This window comes from Herpailurus yagouaroundi, unplaced genomic scaffold (assembly GCF_014898765.1).
Source record: "Herpailurus yagouaroundi ecotype Mexico unplaced genomic scaffold, PumYag 191, whole genome shotgun sequence".
Classification (NCBI taxonomy): Eukaryota; Metazoa; Chordata; class Mammalia; order Carnivora; family Felidae; genus Herpailurus; species Herpailurus yagouaroundi.
Window position 1 is genome coordinate 10095495 of NW_024412422.1, and position 18618 is coordinate 10114112.

An 18618-nucleotide genomic window follows, 5' to 3' on the forward strand; every position below is an offset into this window, starting at 1 on the left:
GTTCCCTTCCCAGCCGAGATTCGTTTTTCGGCCTCCCGGCTCCCAGCACTGGGTCGGCCTTCCCTGCAGCCCCCCCCCCCCCCCCCCCCAGCTCCGATGCACTGAACACACCTGAACAAAAAGCCTCGGCAGCAGCGGGTCCACAGAGCACCGTCACGTACCCTGGAAGCATTGAAGAAACGTGCAGGATTTACACGCGAGGACACGGTCACGCCTGGTGGCCTGGAGGAGGTTCACCCAGAGAGCACCCCGCTTGCTCTCTGCCTGAAGGGGGCGTTCTGAACACCGCTAGTAATGGAGGACCCTTTGCACCACGCTTGTCCCTCGCTGCTTTACACGTCCAACCATCGCGTTCCATCCTCCCGACAGCCAGGCGCTATTAATACCACACCCGTTTGATGGACGGAGTTAAGGTACAGAGAATCTAGGCACCTCGGCCAAGGTCCCATACGTAGCTGGAAAATTGTCAGACTGGATTCGAACCCAGCACACGCTCTCAGTAATGCGCCGTGTTCTTACAGGAGCGCCTGTTCTTACAGGAGTATAAAAATAATTTACACGTTTAATGCAATTCCAAAATGTTTAGAATCCCAATTTTTAAAACTTCAGACATACTCTGAAGTCCTGCCTGGAAGAAGAATTCTTTTAAAAGGGAGAAACGGGGAAGGAAGAGGAGTATACCATGGCATCTCACGCAACGTTACATAGCAAGGTGTTATAAAGCTGCCCGTTAGATCCCTTTGGGACCGGCGCAAAACTAGGCGGAGGTAAGCAGAGTGGAGACCTGAAGCTACCAGGGGTTTCTATCTTCACACCTGTCCTCGACCTTGCTGGCGGGTTCCCTGTGGCTCCTCTACCCAGAGGACCAGAAGGTGAGCTCTTTCCCAGGCTCCGCCCATGCCACCGTGCAACCCCTCCTCCCTATCCCACTCAAAAATTCTTTAGTCCTCTGTCCCATACGCTCAGGGATCCAGCAGTCACTCTGTCTTGGGTAGCAATGAATGTGAACAAGGACTTTCTGAAGTCTGCCTTAACCTCTAGGAAATAGATGGGGTCGGAGGGTGAACTGCACAGCTCATAGCGAACCAGAGGAAGAGAGGGCAGGCTACCGGGGTGGACACCTGGTTTTCTACTTCGGGTAGCGAGCGCCACATCCCTGGGAGGTATTCAGTTGTAGGAAGACGCCCATTTTGTACGTTTGATATTGTGGAGGGGATTCAAGTCGGGTGCCCTCAGCCATCAGGTCATGCTTTCAAGCTCTCCTATTAATCAGTCATCTCCCTGACTCACAGGTCACTTTAGAAATCCTCCATTTGTCAGGGCGCCTGAGTGGCTCCGTCGGTTGAGCGTCCGACTTCAGCCTAGGTCATGATCTCACGGTTCGTGGATTCGAGCCCCGCGTCGGGCTCTGTGCTGACAGCTCAGAGCCTGGAGCCTGCTTCGGATTCTGTGTCTCCCTCTCCCTCTGCCCCTTCCCTGGGCGCGCGCTCTCTCTCTCTCTCTCAATAAATAAATAAACATTCATTTAAAAAAGAAAGAAATCCTCCATTTGAGATAGTATGCTGAACGCACATTCGAGATCCCACCAAAATGACAGCAAAGATATGTTAAAAGTGTCCTGCAACTCAACAGGTGGGAAATCAAGAAAGATCACCGTCAAGGGACCAGGACAGCTGAGGTATGTTGAGGAAGGAGAAAAGGAAGGGTCAAGACTGGATGAAGACGGGGGACCGATCACGTACACAAGCTGTCAACTGCCGCCTTAGACTCTAGAAATCACAGGGAAGAGGTGAACACATTGGATCATGCTGCCGGATGCTAAGTAGAGGCCCCGCGGGCGAACTGGGGTCTGTGGGACGCCCGAGACAGATGTGGGGCTGGAGGAAGTAGGCCGTGTTGGCCTGAAACACGGGAGGGAGAAAGTGCTTCTGCAGGGCAGGAAGGGCTCTGAGCAGCTCGGGGGAGGGGCCCTGACGTGTCACAGACACAGGGGTGTGCAGGGAGGGCTTCGTGTGTGTGTGGGGTATTTGGGAGCGTTCACTCGGGGCTTCAAAGGCGGCATTAGGTTAAAATTCACCTTCCTTTTTTCAGATTTTTTAAATTAAATTTTTTTTTTTACTGTTTATTTATTTTTCAGAGAGAGAGAGAGAGAGAAGAGAGAGAATCCGAAGCAGGCTCCAGGCTCCTAGCTGTCAGCACAGAGCCCGACATGGGGCTCGAACTCATGAACTGTTGCGATCATGACCTGAGCTGAAGTCAGACGCTCAACCAACTGAGCCACTCAGGTGCCCTGTCCCCCCTGCCGCCCCCAACCAAATCACCTTCTTTTGAGCCAGGGGTGGGGTGGGAGGGGCTGGGAGCATAGAGGGGTGGGCCTCAGCATCAATTCTGAGCATCAATCCAGCATCAATCAGTTTATTGCAAAAAGAATTGATAAAGTCAGAAAATTCAGAAGAGTATAAAGATCGCTTGAAATGTTATAATCAAATACACTCTCTGCAACATTTAGGTCTTCCAGGAACCAAATGCTACAAAATGCAATTAAAGAGAACATACTGAGGACAGTAAAATAGAAACAAATATGTAGGAATAATATGACAGAGGATGTGAAAGACCCGTGCAGTGACATATTACAATGGTTACAGCATCATTAAAGACGATTAAAATAAAAAAGACGATTAAAATTAATAAGGAGACACTCCAAGTTCATGGATGGGGATTCTCAATAGAACAACAGCATCTTTCTTCCTAAACTAATTTATGTAATTCCAATCAAATGCCTCCCCATATTTTGGGTGGGACTTCACACAGTGAGTATAAAATTAACATAGAAAAGGCCAGGAGAAGGCTTTTGTGGGTTTCCCCCCTAATATAAGATTTTTTAACAAATGTTTATTTTCGAGAGAGACGGAGGCAGAGCATGAGCGGGGAGGGGCAGAGAGAGAGGGAGACGCAGAATCCGAAGCAGGCTCCAGGCTCTGAGCTGTCAGCACAGAGCCCGACGCGGGGCTCGAACTCACGGACCGCGAGATCATGACCTGAGCCGAAGTCAGACGCTTACCCGACTGAGGCATCCAGGTGCCCCTCCTGTAATATAAGATTTAGTCTTTAATCCATTTCGAGTGGCTTTTCGTGTATAGTGTAAGATAAGGGTCTAGGTCATTCTTTTGCATGTGGGTATCCCCTTTTCCCATTGCCATTTGTTGAAGGCTTAGCCTTTCCCCATTGTGTATTCTTGGCAAATTGCTGAAGGTCAGCTGACTATATGTGAAGTACAGGCAAGACAAACAAAACTGGACAAGAGGGACGACATCAAACTGAAAAGCTTCTGTGCAGCAAATGAAACAGTCAACGGAGGAATAATGCAACCTATGGAAAAGGAGAAAATATTAGCAAACCGTGAATCTGATAAGGGGTTCATCTGCAAAATCCTAAGGTGCTCCTACCGCCCAGTAGCAAAGACACTAATAGCCCAATTTGAAAATGGTCCAAGGACTCGAGTAGACTTTTTTCCAAAGAAGACCACAAATGGCCAACAGGTGTGTGAAAAGATGCTCACCATCGCTAATCACCAGGGAGTTGTAAATCAAAACCATAAAGCTATGACTTCACACCAATTAGAATGGCTATTCCCGAACAAACAAGAGACATGAGTGTTGGTGAGGAGGTGGAGAACACGGAGCCTTTGTGCACTGTTGGTAGGAAATCCAGATGGCACAGCCATTACAGGAAAGTATGGGGGTTCCTCGAAAAAGAAAAAACAGGGGCGCCCGGGTGGCTCAGTCGGTGAAGCGTCTGACTCCAGCTCAGGTCACGATCTCACAGTTCGTGGGTTCGAGCCCTGCGTCGGGGCTCCGTGCTGACAGTGCAGAGCCTGCTTCAGATCCTCTGTCTCCCTCTGCCTCTGCCCCTCCCCTGCTCATGCTCTCTCTCTCTCTTTCTCTCTCTCTCTCTCTCTCAGAAATAAACATTAAAATAAATAAAAAATAGTACTACTGTATGATTGATGTGGCTTTTCAGTTAATCTACTGATGACTGTAACATCATTTATAATCATGAAACACTCAGAAGATGACACAGTTGGGAATGCAAACTGGTGCAGCCACTCTGGAAAACAGTATGGAGGTTCCTCAAAAAAACTAAAGATAGAACTACCCCCATGACCCAGCAATTGAACTACTAGGCATTTATCCACGGGATACAGGTGGGCTGTTTCGAAGGGACACGTGCACCCCCATGTTTATAGCAGCACAATCGACAAGAGCCAAAGGATGGAAAGAGCCGAAATGTCCATTGATGGATGAATGGATAAAGATGGGACACACACACACACACACACACACACACACACAAAATGGAGTATTACTTGGCAATCAAAAAGAATGAAATCCTGCCATTTGCAACTACGTGGATGGAACTGGAGGGTATCATACTAAGTGAAATTAGTCAGAGAAAGACAAAAATCCTGTGACTTCACTCATGAGGACTTAAAGAGACAAAACAGATGAACATAAGGGAAGGGAAACAAAAATCATATAAAAACAGGGAGGGGGACAAAACAGAAGAGACTCTTAAATATAGAGAACAAACTGAGGGTTACTGGAGGGGCTGTGGGAGGGGGGATGGGCTAAATGGGGAAGGGGCTCTAAGGAAGCTACTCCTGAAATCATTGTTGCACTACATGCTAACTAATTTGGATGTAAAGTTTAAAAAATAAAAAATAAAATTAAAAAATAAATAAAAGAAAAAAATTTTTTAAAAAGAATCAGCAAAAAAAAAAGCCTCTTAGGATTCTGATAAGGATTGCTTTGAATCTATAGATCAATTTGGAAAGAATTGACATCTGAGCCATATTAAGTCTTGCATTCCATCATACAGTATATCTCTCCATTTATTTAGGACTTCTTCAATTTATTGTGGAAATCTTGTGTACTTTTTAGGGTAGAGATCATGCACACTTTTGTCAACTTTATCCCTAATTTACATATGTCCAATTTCCGATCTTTTTGCCGGTATGTAAAAACCCGATCAAATAATTTTGTACGTTGGCTTGTATCTTGCAACCTTGCGAAGTTCATTTGTTAATTTTAGTAGCTTTCTGAAGATTCCACCAGCTCTCTACATAAGCGATCACACAGTCTGTGAATAAAGACAGTTTTACTTTTTTCTCTCCAAAAAAAGAAAAAGATGACACAAGTGGATTATCCACTTAATTATGGTATAGTGCAATGCAGCCATTATATGTGATAGCCCAAATTTCCTACTCAGCATAGTGATAATTATGATACAAAGCAGGTAACAAAACCAGGTAGGGAGTAGAATCCCATTTTTATAAAAACACCACATACACAGGGAGACAGGGAGAGTCAGAGACAAGGCTGAAGAGACAGGTCCCAAGTGTTTACAGGTTGGCGGAAGGGACCATGGAGTGTTTTTCTTTCTTTCTTCCTTCCCCCTTCCCTCCCTCCTTTCTTCCCTTCCTTCCTTCCATTCGTTCTAATGATTTCTTTACTTTGCTAATGTTAAAGACAATAACCAAATAATGTCATGAAAAAGAAATGACGTTTGTGGGTTCAAGCCCCACATTGGGTTCTGTGCTGACAGCTTGGAGCCTGGAGCCTGCTTCATATTCTGTGTCTCCCTCTCTCTCTGCCCTCCCTCACTCATGCTCTCTTTCTCTCTCTCAAAATAAATAAACATTTAAACAAATTTTAAAAATTATCAGTTGTCAGGCATGTGACATTCTTCTGTTCGTGTGTGTGTGCTAAGTCTCTGAGACCAGGTATGTGAATTACACACTCACTCGCAGCACACCTCGATTTGGACCGGCTGCGGTTCAAGGGCATAACAGCCACATGTGTCTGGAAGCTACCGCATCAGACAGGGCAGTTCTAAAAACTTTCCTAGATGATCAGAAGTGTAGACAGAGGGTGAATCAAAACTGCTGGTCCTAGGATTATTTGTAATTGAAAATTAGAAGGACCCAAAGTGATCTAATTATTACAAGGTTCCATGCAAATGTCGGTCTATGAGGCAGGGATTTTTCATCTGCTCTGTTCATTGCCATGTTCCTAGCATCCAGAACAATGCTTGGCACACAGCAGGCACCCAATACACGTTTCCGGTTGAATCGGCTCATGTATACACACATATAATACGTGGATACACTTCTCGATGGTGTGATTTGCAGTGACTAAACATCCAACACACGGTATTTGCTGTTCTTTTTACTGTTATTGACGAGAAATTGGACTAGAACTCTCCCACTAGGAAGACAGAATACAGTTAAGGCTCTCTGGTTGTCTCTCAGAGAACATTGTCAGAGATCAGGCTGGGGTAGGGTGGGGCTGCAGGGAACGTCATCTATGATGGGTTGAAAGACCACTGAATGGGGGAAGAGTGGGGGCCGGGAGACCTGGATTCGGGTCTGAAGTCTGACACCCATTCACCGCTGCTTTGGGGGCCGTCTTCTGCTATCTGGATCAAGGGACCCCCCCCCCACCTCCAAAATGAGGGGACTGGTCTGGATGATTCTGGAGCCCTTCGCCTGAAGATGGGCTGGCATTCAGAGGATGGCACACGTCCAGTCATCTTCCTTCTGGGGAACGGATGCTGCCAGGCTCGTGCTGAGGTTCTCAGAGGGTGCAGGACGCCATCCATAATCATGACACTGATATGTCCTGTGTTCACAGGTAAACCAATCGTTTGGATAGTCTTCTTCAGGCTAAAAGGGTAAAGCACGTGATCACATTGCAGAGCTGATCCTTCCCCCTTGGCACTGGGTCTCAGTGAGCATTTACAGTGTCACAGGCCACCCGGATCCCCCTGGAGGACGGACAAACAAGTCCCAACTGCTGGGGAGGCGGGCAGCAGACAGACCCCTGGCCTTCAGGGCCGCCTCGGCTGCAGAAAGCCCCATGTCCAAGGCGATGCCCATTCCTGAGTTGCCCACATTCAGTGACTGGTCCACGGGGGGTCTAAAGGGCTGACCGCCCCGGACTGTGGCAGGGCAACTCTGAAGGCCACGGAGCCCCAGGACTCCCCCATGGAGGGGCTGGCCGAGACTCACACAGGGGCACACCCCCAGCTGGACTTCTCCCTGCGCCCACACCTGCTTCCTCCCCCTCCTCCACACCTGTTGACTCGGATGGTTCTCCCCTAAAACACTCCTTCCCCGGGGAACCCACCTACAATGTCATCAACGTCACCTGCTGTGCGAAAGACTACGGCCCTGGTGTGGGGGGTGGGGCAGAGATCCAAGTTCAGGCCCCTCTGCCTCTTCCCGGGCTGTGCGGCACGCCCGCGTCCCTCAGCAGTGCGGAGTCTCCCGTGTGCGGGATGATACCCGCGGGGACGCTGCAGAGCACGGCGGGCTGAGCGCTGGCACTGGAAGCCACCGACTTGGGATCTCCGCTCCACCGCGGGAGCTCCCGCGCTAAATGTCCTTGAGCAGGTGACTCTCTGAGCCCCTCTTCTCACAGGTAAGATGGGAGTAGGAAACACGCCTCAAAGGGTGTTGTTTTCATGAAGTAATGTAGCCATCCGTTTGGGACAGAACGTGACCCCAGGGCAAATATTCGCTAAACGGCGGCTGTTATTGTTTATTATTATTCGCAGAGGAAGGAGCCCGCGGGGTCTGTTGGAAGAGCTGCCTCCGGCCAGGGTAGTGGTAACTAAAGAATGAACTCTGGGGGCGCCTGGGCGGCTCAGTCGGTTAAGCGGCCGACTTCGGCTCAGGTCACGATCTCGCGGTCCGTGAGTTCGAGCCCCGCGTCGGGCTCTGGGCTGATGGCTCGGAGCCTGGAGCCTGTTTCCGATGCTGTGTCTCCCTCTCTCTGACCCTCCCCCGTTCATGCTCTGTCTCTCTCTGTCTCAAAAATAAATAAACGTTCAAAAAAAAGAATGAACTCTGGACAAGGGATATGCAAATCCCAGGAGCCCGGCGAAACGGGGCTAAGATGACAGAAAATGGAGCGTATCCTGAAACTATATGACTAGGGGACCCTGGTAGCAAGAGGCCACCTCTCTGGAGAGAACGTTCTCCAGCAGCAAGCACCACACGGTGCGGAGGAGGTGGGGGGGGCGGGGGAAGACAGCAGAGGGGAAGCCGCAAATCACCTGCACGTTCCACGAGACCACCGGAGACCCATCCCTGTTGGTAAAGCATGGGTAACCCAGCCAGACTCTGGCCTCTTCTGCCAGCCGCTGCCAGCTGTACCGGTCTTTACCGGCCACGTTTCCTGTAGGGTCGGCCGGGTCCAGAATCACAGGCCTGGAGAGTAACAGTGAGAGAGGGACAGGTGAGGAGTTAGGGCTGTGTCTGGGGGATGAGAGCCTCCTGGCCCAGGCTGGGACTCAGGGCAGGAGGGGGGGGGGGGGGGGAGGTGCTGTTCCCCCAGGGGCGTGTCCTGACTGCCCTGCCCCCGTGGCGGGTGGTGGGCAAGGGGAGAAAAAGCCTGGCCCTTGGGTCTGACAGGCCTGGGTTTGAATCTCCCTTCTGCCCTTTATTAGTCGTTTGCTCTTGGGCAGGTCAGTTGACCTCTTTAAGCCAATTTCCTCATCTGTGAAATGGGGAGAGCAGAGGACACCTGTCTCATAGGACATGATGTGAGGGTGGAGACAGAACGTGGGAAATGTTCTGCACAGGACTCGGAACGTAGTAAGAGGTCGGTACACGTTAGCTGTAAGGACTGTAATTTTTTGCTTACTATATCAGGATGCGTTTGTCTTGCCGCAAGCTCTAATCCCTCGGAGCAACGAGCATTGTTGCTGCGGCTGTTGAAATTTTACTCGTGTTTTTGTTAAGGTTTAGGCAAGCTCCTGACTTCTCAGAACCTCAGTTTGTCCACCTGTAAAGTGGCCACATACTGCCTGCCTCACAGGGCGGGAGGCTGTAGGTTCAATCAGATGGGCAGTAGTAAAATGCTCAGCACGATGACTGGCCAGAGAAGATGATCCGTGAGCACGGAGCCCTCCCCCTCCCCCCCCACTTCCAAGGTGCCACAGGGCACCAGGGGTTCCTTTCTGTGGGGAGCCGACCCACGTGGAAGTGTAGGGTACCTGGATTTATTGAGCTGTCTCCTCAGGTACTGTTTAATGATAGGGTTTTCAAAGTCATAATAATTTGTCCAGTAGATGCAAAGCTCCCGGTAGTTCAGGACTAATACCAAGACGGTCTGGAACCCCTGAGCGGTGCTGAAATCTGTCTGCTTGTTCCCACGCTCCCAGGCGTAGACGGTCAGGAGCTCCAGGGCGTACTGGGGTGGGAGTGGCTTCCCAAGCTTCTCCTTGCACTGAGGAGGGGGAAAAGACCATCAGAAACATGCACTTGTCCCGTCGTGGCACAAAGCACATCTCCCAAGGGCCAAATCCGGCCTGCCATCTGCTTTTGTCAATAACATTTCCTTGAAGCCAAAGCCACGCCCATTCATCTGTGTGTAGCCCGTGGCTGCTCTCATGCTACAAAGACAGAGCTGGCTGGTTGAGGCAGAGACCACGTATGTAGCCCCCAGAGTCTGAAATGGTCACTATCTAAGGCATTTTGGAAAAATTTTACTGACTCCTGGTTAAGAGCTTGAGCTCTGGATTATCCGTGAGGCGAGTTCAAGTCCTGGATCCACCAGCGTCCAATTCCGAGAAGACAACTTAGACCCTTGGAACCTCGTTATTCTTACCTGCCAGGTGAGGTGTAATAACACCACCAACCCCAAAAGGATACCGTGACAATTAACTGAGAGGAAGAAATTGAAGTGTTCCTAAGAGCCAAACAAAAGTCCCTTTGGAGTAAGATCGCTAACCCAGAGGGTCAAATGATTTCACAAAGAATTTATAAGTATCATGACCTGCGCGTAAATGACCAGGTACACGAGGAAACGGGAGACCAAGAGTAATAACCAGCAGAAGAAAGAGAAAAATAGTAATAAGTCCACAGAACTTTTTTTTTTTTTTTAGGGAAAGTAGTTTAAAAAAATTTTTTTTAAGGTTATTTATTTTGAGAGAGACAGAGACAGTGTGAGCAGGGGAGGGGCAGAGAGAGAGGGAGAGAGGGAGAGAGAATCCCAAGCAGGATCTGCACTGCCAGCGCAGAGCCTGATGGGAGGCTCGAACTCACAAAACTGAGTGAGAGATCAAAACTGAGCGTGAGATCGCGACCCGAGCCGAAAATGAGAGTTGGACGCTTAACCGACTGAGCCACCCAGGTGTCCCAGTCCACAGAACCGTACATATTGAAGGATCAGATATAGACTTTGAAATAACTAGGAATATTGTGTTTAAAGAAATAAAGGAAGAGCTTGAAATAGAGAAAATTAGAAGCCGTAACAAGTAGCATGGCATATTTGAAAATAAATAAAATAGAAATCATAGTATAAAAAACGATAATAACTGTAATTAATAAGTCAACAGCAAATTAGACACAGTTTGGGGAAAATTAGTGAGTTGGAGAGTATATTAGAATGAACTATCCGGAAAAAAGCACGGAGAGACAGAAAGATGTAAAATATGGAAGACGGTATAAAGATACGGAAGACAGAATGAGGTCTAACATACATTAACTGGAGTTCCAGGAGGCAAGGAAGACAGAGAAACAGTATTTTAGGAGAATGGCTGAGAGTTTCCAAACCTGATGAAAGAGATCCATCCACAGATTCAGGAATCCCAGTGAACTCCAAACAGGACAAGTGAAAAAGGAATCATCATTCAGACACCTCAGGTTGAAATGAAACGAAATCGAAGACAAAGAGAAAAATATAAATGCAGCCGGAGGAATCAGACAGTTTACCTACAAAGGAGCCACGGTTAGGCTGACAACTGACTCGTCACTAGTGACACCAGAAGACGGAAGAGTGACGTATTCCATGTACTGAAATGACCGCCAAATATATGGCAAAAATACCCATCGACAACGAAGGTAAAATCAAGACATTTTCAAGCAAACAAAAACTAAGAGTTCATTATCACAAGACAGTCACCAAAAAAATTTTCAAGGGGACATACTTCAGGAAGAAGGAACGTGATCCCCGGGGGACAGTTAGAGACGTAGGAGAGAGCTGACAGTGAAGAGCGTAGTAAATATGTGGATAGATAAAATGAGCACTGATGTTGTAAAATAATAGTAATGCTTTGAGGCCCTTGAACATATAGAGACTTGAAATATACAACACAAGTAGCATGTGAGTTGGAGATGGTGATGGTGGTGGTAAGTGGGGTTAAAGGACGGTCAGGTTCCTGTATTGCTTTCCAGGAAAGGAGAGGGAGGGAGAGAGGGGAAGAGGAAGAAGGGTAGAGAGGGAGAGGAAGGAGGGAGGAGACTAAGGGAGGGAGGGAGAGAGGGGAAGAGGAAGAAGGGGAAGAAGGACAGGGAGGGAGGAAGAGACAGTTTTTTGCAGGACCATCTTGTTCATCGTAGAACAGTTAGTATCCCTGGCTTCTTCCCACTAATTGTCAGTAGCATCCTTGCCCCCGATCACCATGGTTACCAAAAAGCATCCTCATGAATTTTCAATGTCCTTGGGGCCAGTGTTACACTTGTCAAGAACCACTTTTGTAAGTTCTAAAATGCTCAGGCTCCATGATCAAATTTCCTAGATCAGCAAACTTCAGGTGTCTAGCAAATAAGCGATTTCTTGCTTTGCCTTGAAGATAATTTTTCAAGTAGGAAGGTTATCCTTAATTGCTTTCTTTCACCCAATTGCTCATCCAAAAATATACACGTGTATTATAAGATGTATATTACTTATCAGGCAGTCTTCAGTCGGAAGACCCAAATTCAAGGCTTCGTTCTGCTCCTTATTAGCTGAGTGATCTGACTCTTACTCCTCCAGTAATACAGGCTTGATAATGATACCTCCCCTCGCTCAGTTCACAGAACGACCATGAAGATTAAGTGAGATATAGGATGTCTTAAAGTAAATGGAAATGCATATCACATCCACAAAAGATTAAATATGATGAGCCTGGACAAGATGAACACATACTACATGCTAACTTTTATTATGTGCGCTCTTGGCAGTGGCTCAAAGGAACCACATCCATGAGGATCGGCTGTGCCAGGCACCATGTCACGTTAGGCCACGTTGCCCTTCACAAATGAGAAAATAAGAAGCACAGAGAGGTTAAGTTGATGGCTCAAGGTCAGACAGCCAGGGAGCAGACAGAAGTGTGTGTGTGTGTGTGTGTGTGTGTGTGTGTGGTGATAGCATTCATTAATTTATTCAACAATTACTTACTGAGCACCTATTATGTGCCAGGCGCTGTTCTAGGCTCCGGAGACGCAGCAGTAAATAAAACGCACAAACCCCTTCCTTCGTGTACATTTTTAGCGGGAGAGACAGACGCTAAACAAACACATAAGCAACTGCAAAGGTCCAAAGGCTGGAGCAGAGTCTTGCTGTTGGAGGAACGACAAGGGAGGCGGCATGGCCTGAAGGGCAGACATGGGGGTTCAGCGAGGTCAAGGGCAGATCCCGGGAGCCTCGCAAGATGCCTGGGACCCAGGCGACAGCGATGGAAGTGGTGACAATAAATGAATTGTGGGTATATTTTAAAAATAGGACCAACACCATTTGTTGACTGGTTGGATGGAGGTGTGCATGTGAAGAGGTCAAGGAAGATGTACGGTTCAGACCAGAGTAACTGGCAGAATGGGGCTGTCACGTGTTGGGATGGGAAAGACTGGGAGGAGTGTGACACCCTGGGTCCCCTGGCACCTGTCTCTCCCCTTCTTACCCAACCCTGTCCTCCTCCTTCTCCCTCCCCACACCTCTCTCTCCTCCACCCCTCCCTCTATTCCATGCCCCCCTTCCTTCTCTCCCTCCTCCTCCTCCTCAGCTCCCCAGGCAGAAGGAACTTACCAGTTGGTACCAGTGCTTCACTAGGCGGATGAGGCTCTTCACCTTGGTCGGACGCTGCCTCAGGAAGTCTCGCTGCAGCTCTGTGAAGCAGGTGGAGAACTCTCCCTCTAGGTCCAGGTCCTGGCACTCTTGGATTAGCTTGATGTAGACTCTGGGGTCAGGTCTGTAGGTATTGGTCCGCTGCCCTGTTAGGGACAAATCCATACGTACCTCTAAGATGTTAGCATCTCTGATGTTCGTCCGGCCACTCTGGGGCTCACTGGCCGTGGGGTGCAGCGGAAAGGGTGACGGGCCGAGCCAGGGGGCCCGAAGCCCATCCCCAGCCTTCCCTTCTCCCATCTCTTCTGCCAACCCACCTCACCCCGAGGTGAGCCTCCTCACTGGTTCCTCCACAGCCCACTCTCGACCCAGAGAGGACTTTCAAAACCAGCTCACACCGCTTCCTGCTTCCCACATAGAATAAAACCCAGTATCTCCACCGTGGCCTAGGAAATTTGTGGGATCTCACCTCCTACCTTGCTCCCCTGCCGCTCATACCTGGGGCCTTTTTTCTCTTCCTCAAACATGCCAAGCTCACTCCTGTCTCGGGACCTTTGCACTTGCTGTTTCTTCTGCCTGGATCTTCCCATGGTTGGCTCCTTCTCATCCCTCAGCTCCGACGTCACCTCCTCAGAAACCCTCCCTCATCACACTGTCTGAAAAAGCCCTCCCCCGCCACCTCCCGGTCGCTCTCCATCGTATCGCTCTGCAGGCATCATTCCATTTATCTTGCTTCTATACTTAATGTCAGGCTCCAGGATAGAGGTTCCTTGTCTGGCTCATTCGTGGCCAGGGAGCAGTGCCTGGTACACAGTAGGCACTCAGTGGATAATCCGTGTTTATCCTTGTTGACTGAATGTCTCCCAAACTCCGGTCGTGCCTCTCTTCCCATCTATTCTCCACGCTACCGTTGGACTAGGTTTCTAAAACACAAATCTGACCAGGTTACTCCCCTACTTGAAACCCTCCCACAGCTGTTCTGTTGTGTTCAGAAGAAACCCTTGACCAAGGAGGCAGGTTTCTGCAGGATCAGCTCTCTCTGGCTCAGTTCCCACTCACTCCTTCCCTGCCCTCTCCACTCCCCCCTGCCCCCTCTACCCTCCCCACTCCCTCCCTGCCCCCCATCCTCCCCCCTCCTTCCCTGCCCTCCACGCCCTCCCCACTCCCTCCCTCCCCCCTTCCCTCCCTCCCCTCACTCTCTTCAGTGTCTAGCAGTCCCCCCCACACATCCTCCCCTTTTCTCATCTCCAGTCCTTTGCTTGTGCTGTTCCCTCTGCCGGGCATGTCCTTCCTCCCCTTCTCTCTCCCCCTCTTATCTCTTTGGTAACCATCATACGCCAGCGCCCAACGCCGGACATGGCAACAAGGAGAGATTCCCAAACTTTCTCATTTCCCGGTGCCTTTAGAGTTTCGGTATTTTTCTCAAGGGTCCCCTCCGCCCAAGAGGAGTTCCATGCACGGGGTTCAGTCTACAAATGAACAGCGGTGGTTCGTGCGGTGTCCCCCAGACGGCATTGTGTGTCCCTCAAAAACTTAAAATCTAACCTACTCCGTGTGCTCCCCGTGAGTGTTTTCACTGGGGTGTCCTGGGGTGCCTCGGCCTATAGTTGGGGAACTCACACTCTTGAACACCTACTATGCGCCAGGCCCCGTGGGACAGCTGAATGCGGATGCTCGCTCAATACTTAAGAGTAGGACATAGGTGGCATGGTTTTGCCAGCTTTCCGAATGCGGAAACTGAGCCCCTGAGAGGTTCTGCTTCCTGTCCAAATGCGGCTGTGGGTCGTCGATATAGACTCCAGCCCTCAGCACAAGTCTGGCAGGGTTTCCTCCTGTTTGGGGCAATAGATGAAATTCACGTACGGACCGCAGGCTGGATCTACACTGCCTCCCTTGCAGAAAGCTAAAATTTACACGCTTTGCCACAAGTAGAGCCGGCCAGCACAGAAGGTGTTCCGCAAGGGACGTCTTGCCCCCAAGTTGCGCCAATTTGCCACTTAACGTCGCTCCTGTGGCCGGTCGTGACCTGATCCGTTCTAAGATCTCGACCCACCCCCTACGAAGGGATGCCCCGTCTCGGTAAGACTCTCCGACTGTGGGAAAGTTCTGCTCTGAAATATGAAAAAAGAAAGCAGCCCTGTGGCGGGACAGAGGGGAAAGCCCTTGCGTCTGTGAGCGCTCACCCAGGACGTCAAAGGCAGGCAGGACATCAAACTCCACCCCCTCCTGGAGCTGGGGGGACCTGAGCACAAAGCTCAGGGCCCGGGGCCTCTCCCAATGCAGACTCTGTACTTCAAACTGCACTGCAAACGTTTCCTCCTCTTGACAGGCTTCCAGCTGCCTCTTAATTTCCCAGATGAACGTTCCCCGGTGGTCAAGCTGCTCCTGAAAACTTGTGAGGTTACTCAGAAAGACCACGAGGTCGGCGTCGGATCGGCCTCTGAGGGTCGTGCCTTTGCCCGAAGAGCCACCCTACGACAGATGAGGAGAACGAGAACGGACATTTACCGAGAAGGGAGGGCCTCCCGAACAAAAATGATGACAGCCGCCACTAACATTCTAGAGCATTAGCCACTGATCTGAGGGCATCGCCAGTCTTAACTCCCATAATGCCCTCAGCCTTATGGCTGACCTACACGCTCTTGTTACCAGCTCCCACTTTACAGATGGGGAAACAGGTGCTCAGAGAGGTGACGCAGCGGCCCGGGAGCACAGCTTGTAGGTGGCACAGATACAATTCAAACCCCGGCTGTCTCCTTCTCCAGTCTGTGTTCTTTACATCCTGTCCTTTAGTATCTGATTATAGACTGCAGACCAGCCCTTGCTGGGTGGTCTACATGCATTATTTTACTTAATCTGTATATGGCCCGATAGGGCACTGGGCATGATGGATGAGGAAACTGAGGCACAGAGAGGTGAAATGACTTGCTCAAAGCCAGTAGGTGCTATCTGCTTTCACAATTTATACTCTTTTTTTTTTTAAGTTTATTTATTTATTTTGAGAGAGCGCACACACCTGTGTGCACACGTGTGCAAGCTGGGGAGAGGCAGAGAGAGAGAGAGAGAGAGAGAGAGAGAGAGAGAGAATCCCAAGCAGGCTCTGTGTTGTCAGTGCAGAGCCCAATGCGGGGCCCGAGATCACGATCTGAGCTGAAATCGAGAGTCAGATGCTCAGCCGACTGAGCCACCCAGGCGCCCCTCAAAACTCATACTCTCAACCAGCTCATGATACTGTAGAAATGGTGAGTCCCCATTGCGGATGGGGGGAAAAAGGGAACCCTCCCACACTGTTGGTGGGAATGTAGATTAGCGCAGCCACTGTGGAAGACGCTGTGGAGGTTTCTCAAAACATTAAAAATAGAAATACCATAGTATCCAGTAATCCCCCTATTGGGTACTTTGCCCAAAGAAAACGAACACACTAATTTGAAAAGATACATGCAGTCTTATGTTTACTGCAGCATTATTTACAATAGCCAAATTATGGAGGCAACCTGAGGGTCCGTCCACAGGCAAATGGATAAAGAAGATGTGTATACACACACACACACACACACACACACACACACACACAGAACTGTTACTCAGCCATAAAAAAAGAATGAAATCTTGCTATTTGCAACAACAAGGATGGACCCAGAGGGTATTATTATGCTAAGTGAAATAAATCAGACGGAGAAAGACAGATGCCGTATGAATTCACTCATGTGGAATGTAAAAAATAAAACAAGCAAAAAAAAATAAATTAATTTTTAAAAAATTAAAAAAAAAAAAAAGGCCCGGGGTGGGGGGGTGCCTGGGTGGCTCAGTCTGTTGAGCTTCCGACTTCAGCTCAGGTCACGATCTCGCGGTCCGTGAGTTCGAGCCCCGCGTCGGGCTCTGGGCTGACCGCTCAGAGCCTGGAGGCTGCTTCCGATTCTGTGTCTCCTCCTCTCTCTCTGCCCCTCCCCTGCTCATGCTCTGTCTCTCCCTCTCAAGAATAAATAAACTTAGGGGCGCCTGGGTGGCTCCGTCGGTTAAGCGGCCGACTTCAGCTCAGGTCATGATCTCGCGGTCCCTGGGTTCGAGCCCCGCGTTGGGCTCTGTGCTGACAGCTCGGAGCCTGGAGCCTGTTTCAGATTCTGTGTCTCCCTCTCTCTCTCTGACCCTCCCCCGTTCATGCTCTGCCTCTCTCTGTCTCAAAAATAAATAAACGTTAAAAAAAAAAGACTTAAAAAAAAAGAATACACTTAAAAAAATTAAAAAAAAAAAAGAATACTAGTTTATCACGGACGTTGAAAAGCTGAGCATCTGGGGAGACAGCTGGTGCCTGGACCCCGTTTATGGACCCCAGAGCGCTGTCCAGCTCTGTTTTTGCAGAGTGTACACTTTACAGGGGGCAATACCAACAACTCTTCAGCCGCACAAAGTCATCGGAACATTTAGCTGTTGTTGGCTGGAGAGGGGCTCTGGAAGTCATTTTGTCAGGAAAAAACAAACAAACAATGCAGAAATGGTGAGTCCCCGGCCTGGCCACTAATCAGCAAATTGTTTACTAGAGCTGGGCCTCAGTTTCCCTATCTCTGAAATGGACGCGGCCGAGGATGAGGGTTCCTCAGCTTCAGTCAGGGCATTTGTTTAAAAGCTACAGGTGGAGGGGGGCACCTGGGTGGCTCAGGCAGTTGAGCACCTGACTCTTGGCTTCGGCTTAGGTCACGATCTCACTGCTTCATGGGTTCGAGCCCTGCATCGGGTTCACGGCTGTCAGCGCAGAGCCTGCCTCAGATCCTCTGTCCCCTCCCCTTCTCTGCCCCTCCCGCGCTGTGCTCTTTTAAAAATAAGCATTAAAAAAAATCACAGATGGAGGGTCTCACCCCAGAACCTATTCTGACAGGCTATGGTCATATGTGCTCGCTATGGCTAAGTCAGAAACCACCTGCCCTGAAGACCCGAACCTTTTGCTCTCTCTCTGTCTCTGTGGGGACTCTGGCCCACTCAGCCACCCCTTCCCCAGGCCAGCAGGCTTGGGCTCACCTTGACCACTTTGGACACCCGCACGGGGTGTGGCGCATCTTGGAAACACCTCTCCTTCAGGAAAGTGGAGATGATGTGGACGGCTTGTCTGACCTGCCTGCGAAAACGTGTGTCTGGTAAGAGATAGTCTTCGATGAACTTGTCCAGATTCCCGGCAGGGATGTCTTTGAGGTTCCACCCCGACATGATACTCAGGGCAGGCACAGCAGAGCCTGTGGCGGTGGAGCTGACTTCTTGGAGCTGGCTTCTCGAAGCTCCTAACCTCCGACCGCCTGCTGTCTGAGTCAGTTAGTTTCGTTTCCTGGGAAGGGAGGGGCTTAGCCTAGCGAATCCGCCTCCCACCGGGAAACCTACCCTCTGGTCCTTTAAGGACGTCAGACCTTTCTTCAGACTGTGTTCTTAAACTCCTGCACTTCAACCCACACTCGTACCTCGCTTGGGATAAATCATAATTAAAAAACTGATGTGTGGTTTCCTGCTTCGTCTTTTTTGGTTGCTGACAAAATTGAGCTTCACGGCAGTATATGCACATTATAAAATGGAAAAGAAGTCAGAGAAATCAGGAAGCATACAGACCATCCGGGACCCTAAAACTCAAAAATGTCCACTATAAAGGCTTTGGCATAGATCTTTTCAGAGATTTTTCTAGGTTCACACACACACACACACACACACACACACAGACAGTTACAGTTCTGTCTTTTTTTTAATATTT

General features: G+C 49.5%; 1 protein-coding gene across 1 annotated transcript; it reads right to left on the reverse strand.

Moving 5' to 3' along the window:
* Positions 1-6211: 6211 nt before the first annotated feature.
* On the reverse strand, positions 6212-18195 carry OAS1 (2'-5'-oligoadenylate synthetase 1). Its single transcript, XM_040443830.1, has 6 exons — positions 17904-18195; positions 15074-15362; positions 12852-13036; positions 9061-9293; positions 8119-8272; positions 6212-6724 (listed from the first exon to the last, which is right to left on the reverse strand). The coding sequence occupies exons 1-6, from the start codon at positions 18087-18089 to the stop codon at positions 6566-6568; spliced, it is 1206 nt and encodes a 401-aa protein (XP_040299764.1). The 5' UTR covers positions 18090-18195; the 3' UTR covers positions 6212-6565.
* Between the last annotated feature and the right edge of the window lie 423 nt (positions 18196-18618).

What these genes read in the sequence shown, in the direction of transcription:
- OAS1 (XM_040443830.1), bottom strand. Translation starts at nt 18,089, where the DNA reads ATGTCGGGGTGGAACCTCAAAGACATCCCTGCCGGGAATCTGGACAAG. An exon ending in GGGTGTCCAAAGTGGTCAAG is followed by an intron (nt 15,363 to 17,903) that starts GTGAGCCCAAGC and finishes CATCTGTCGTAG; the next exon opens with GGTGGCTCTTCGGGCAAAGG. An exon ending in GCCTGCCTTTGACGTCCTGG is followed by an intron (nt 13,037 to 15,073) that starts GTGAGCGCTCAC and finishes TGTCCCTAACAG; the next exon opens with GGCAGCGGACCAATACCTAC.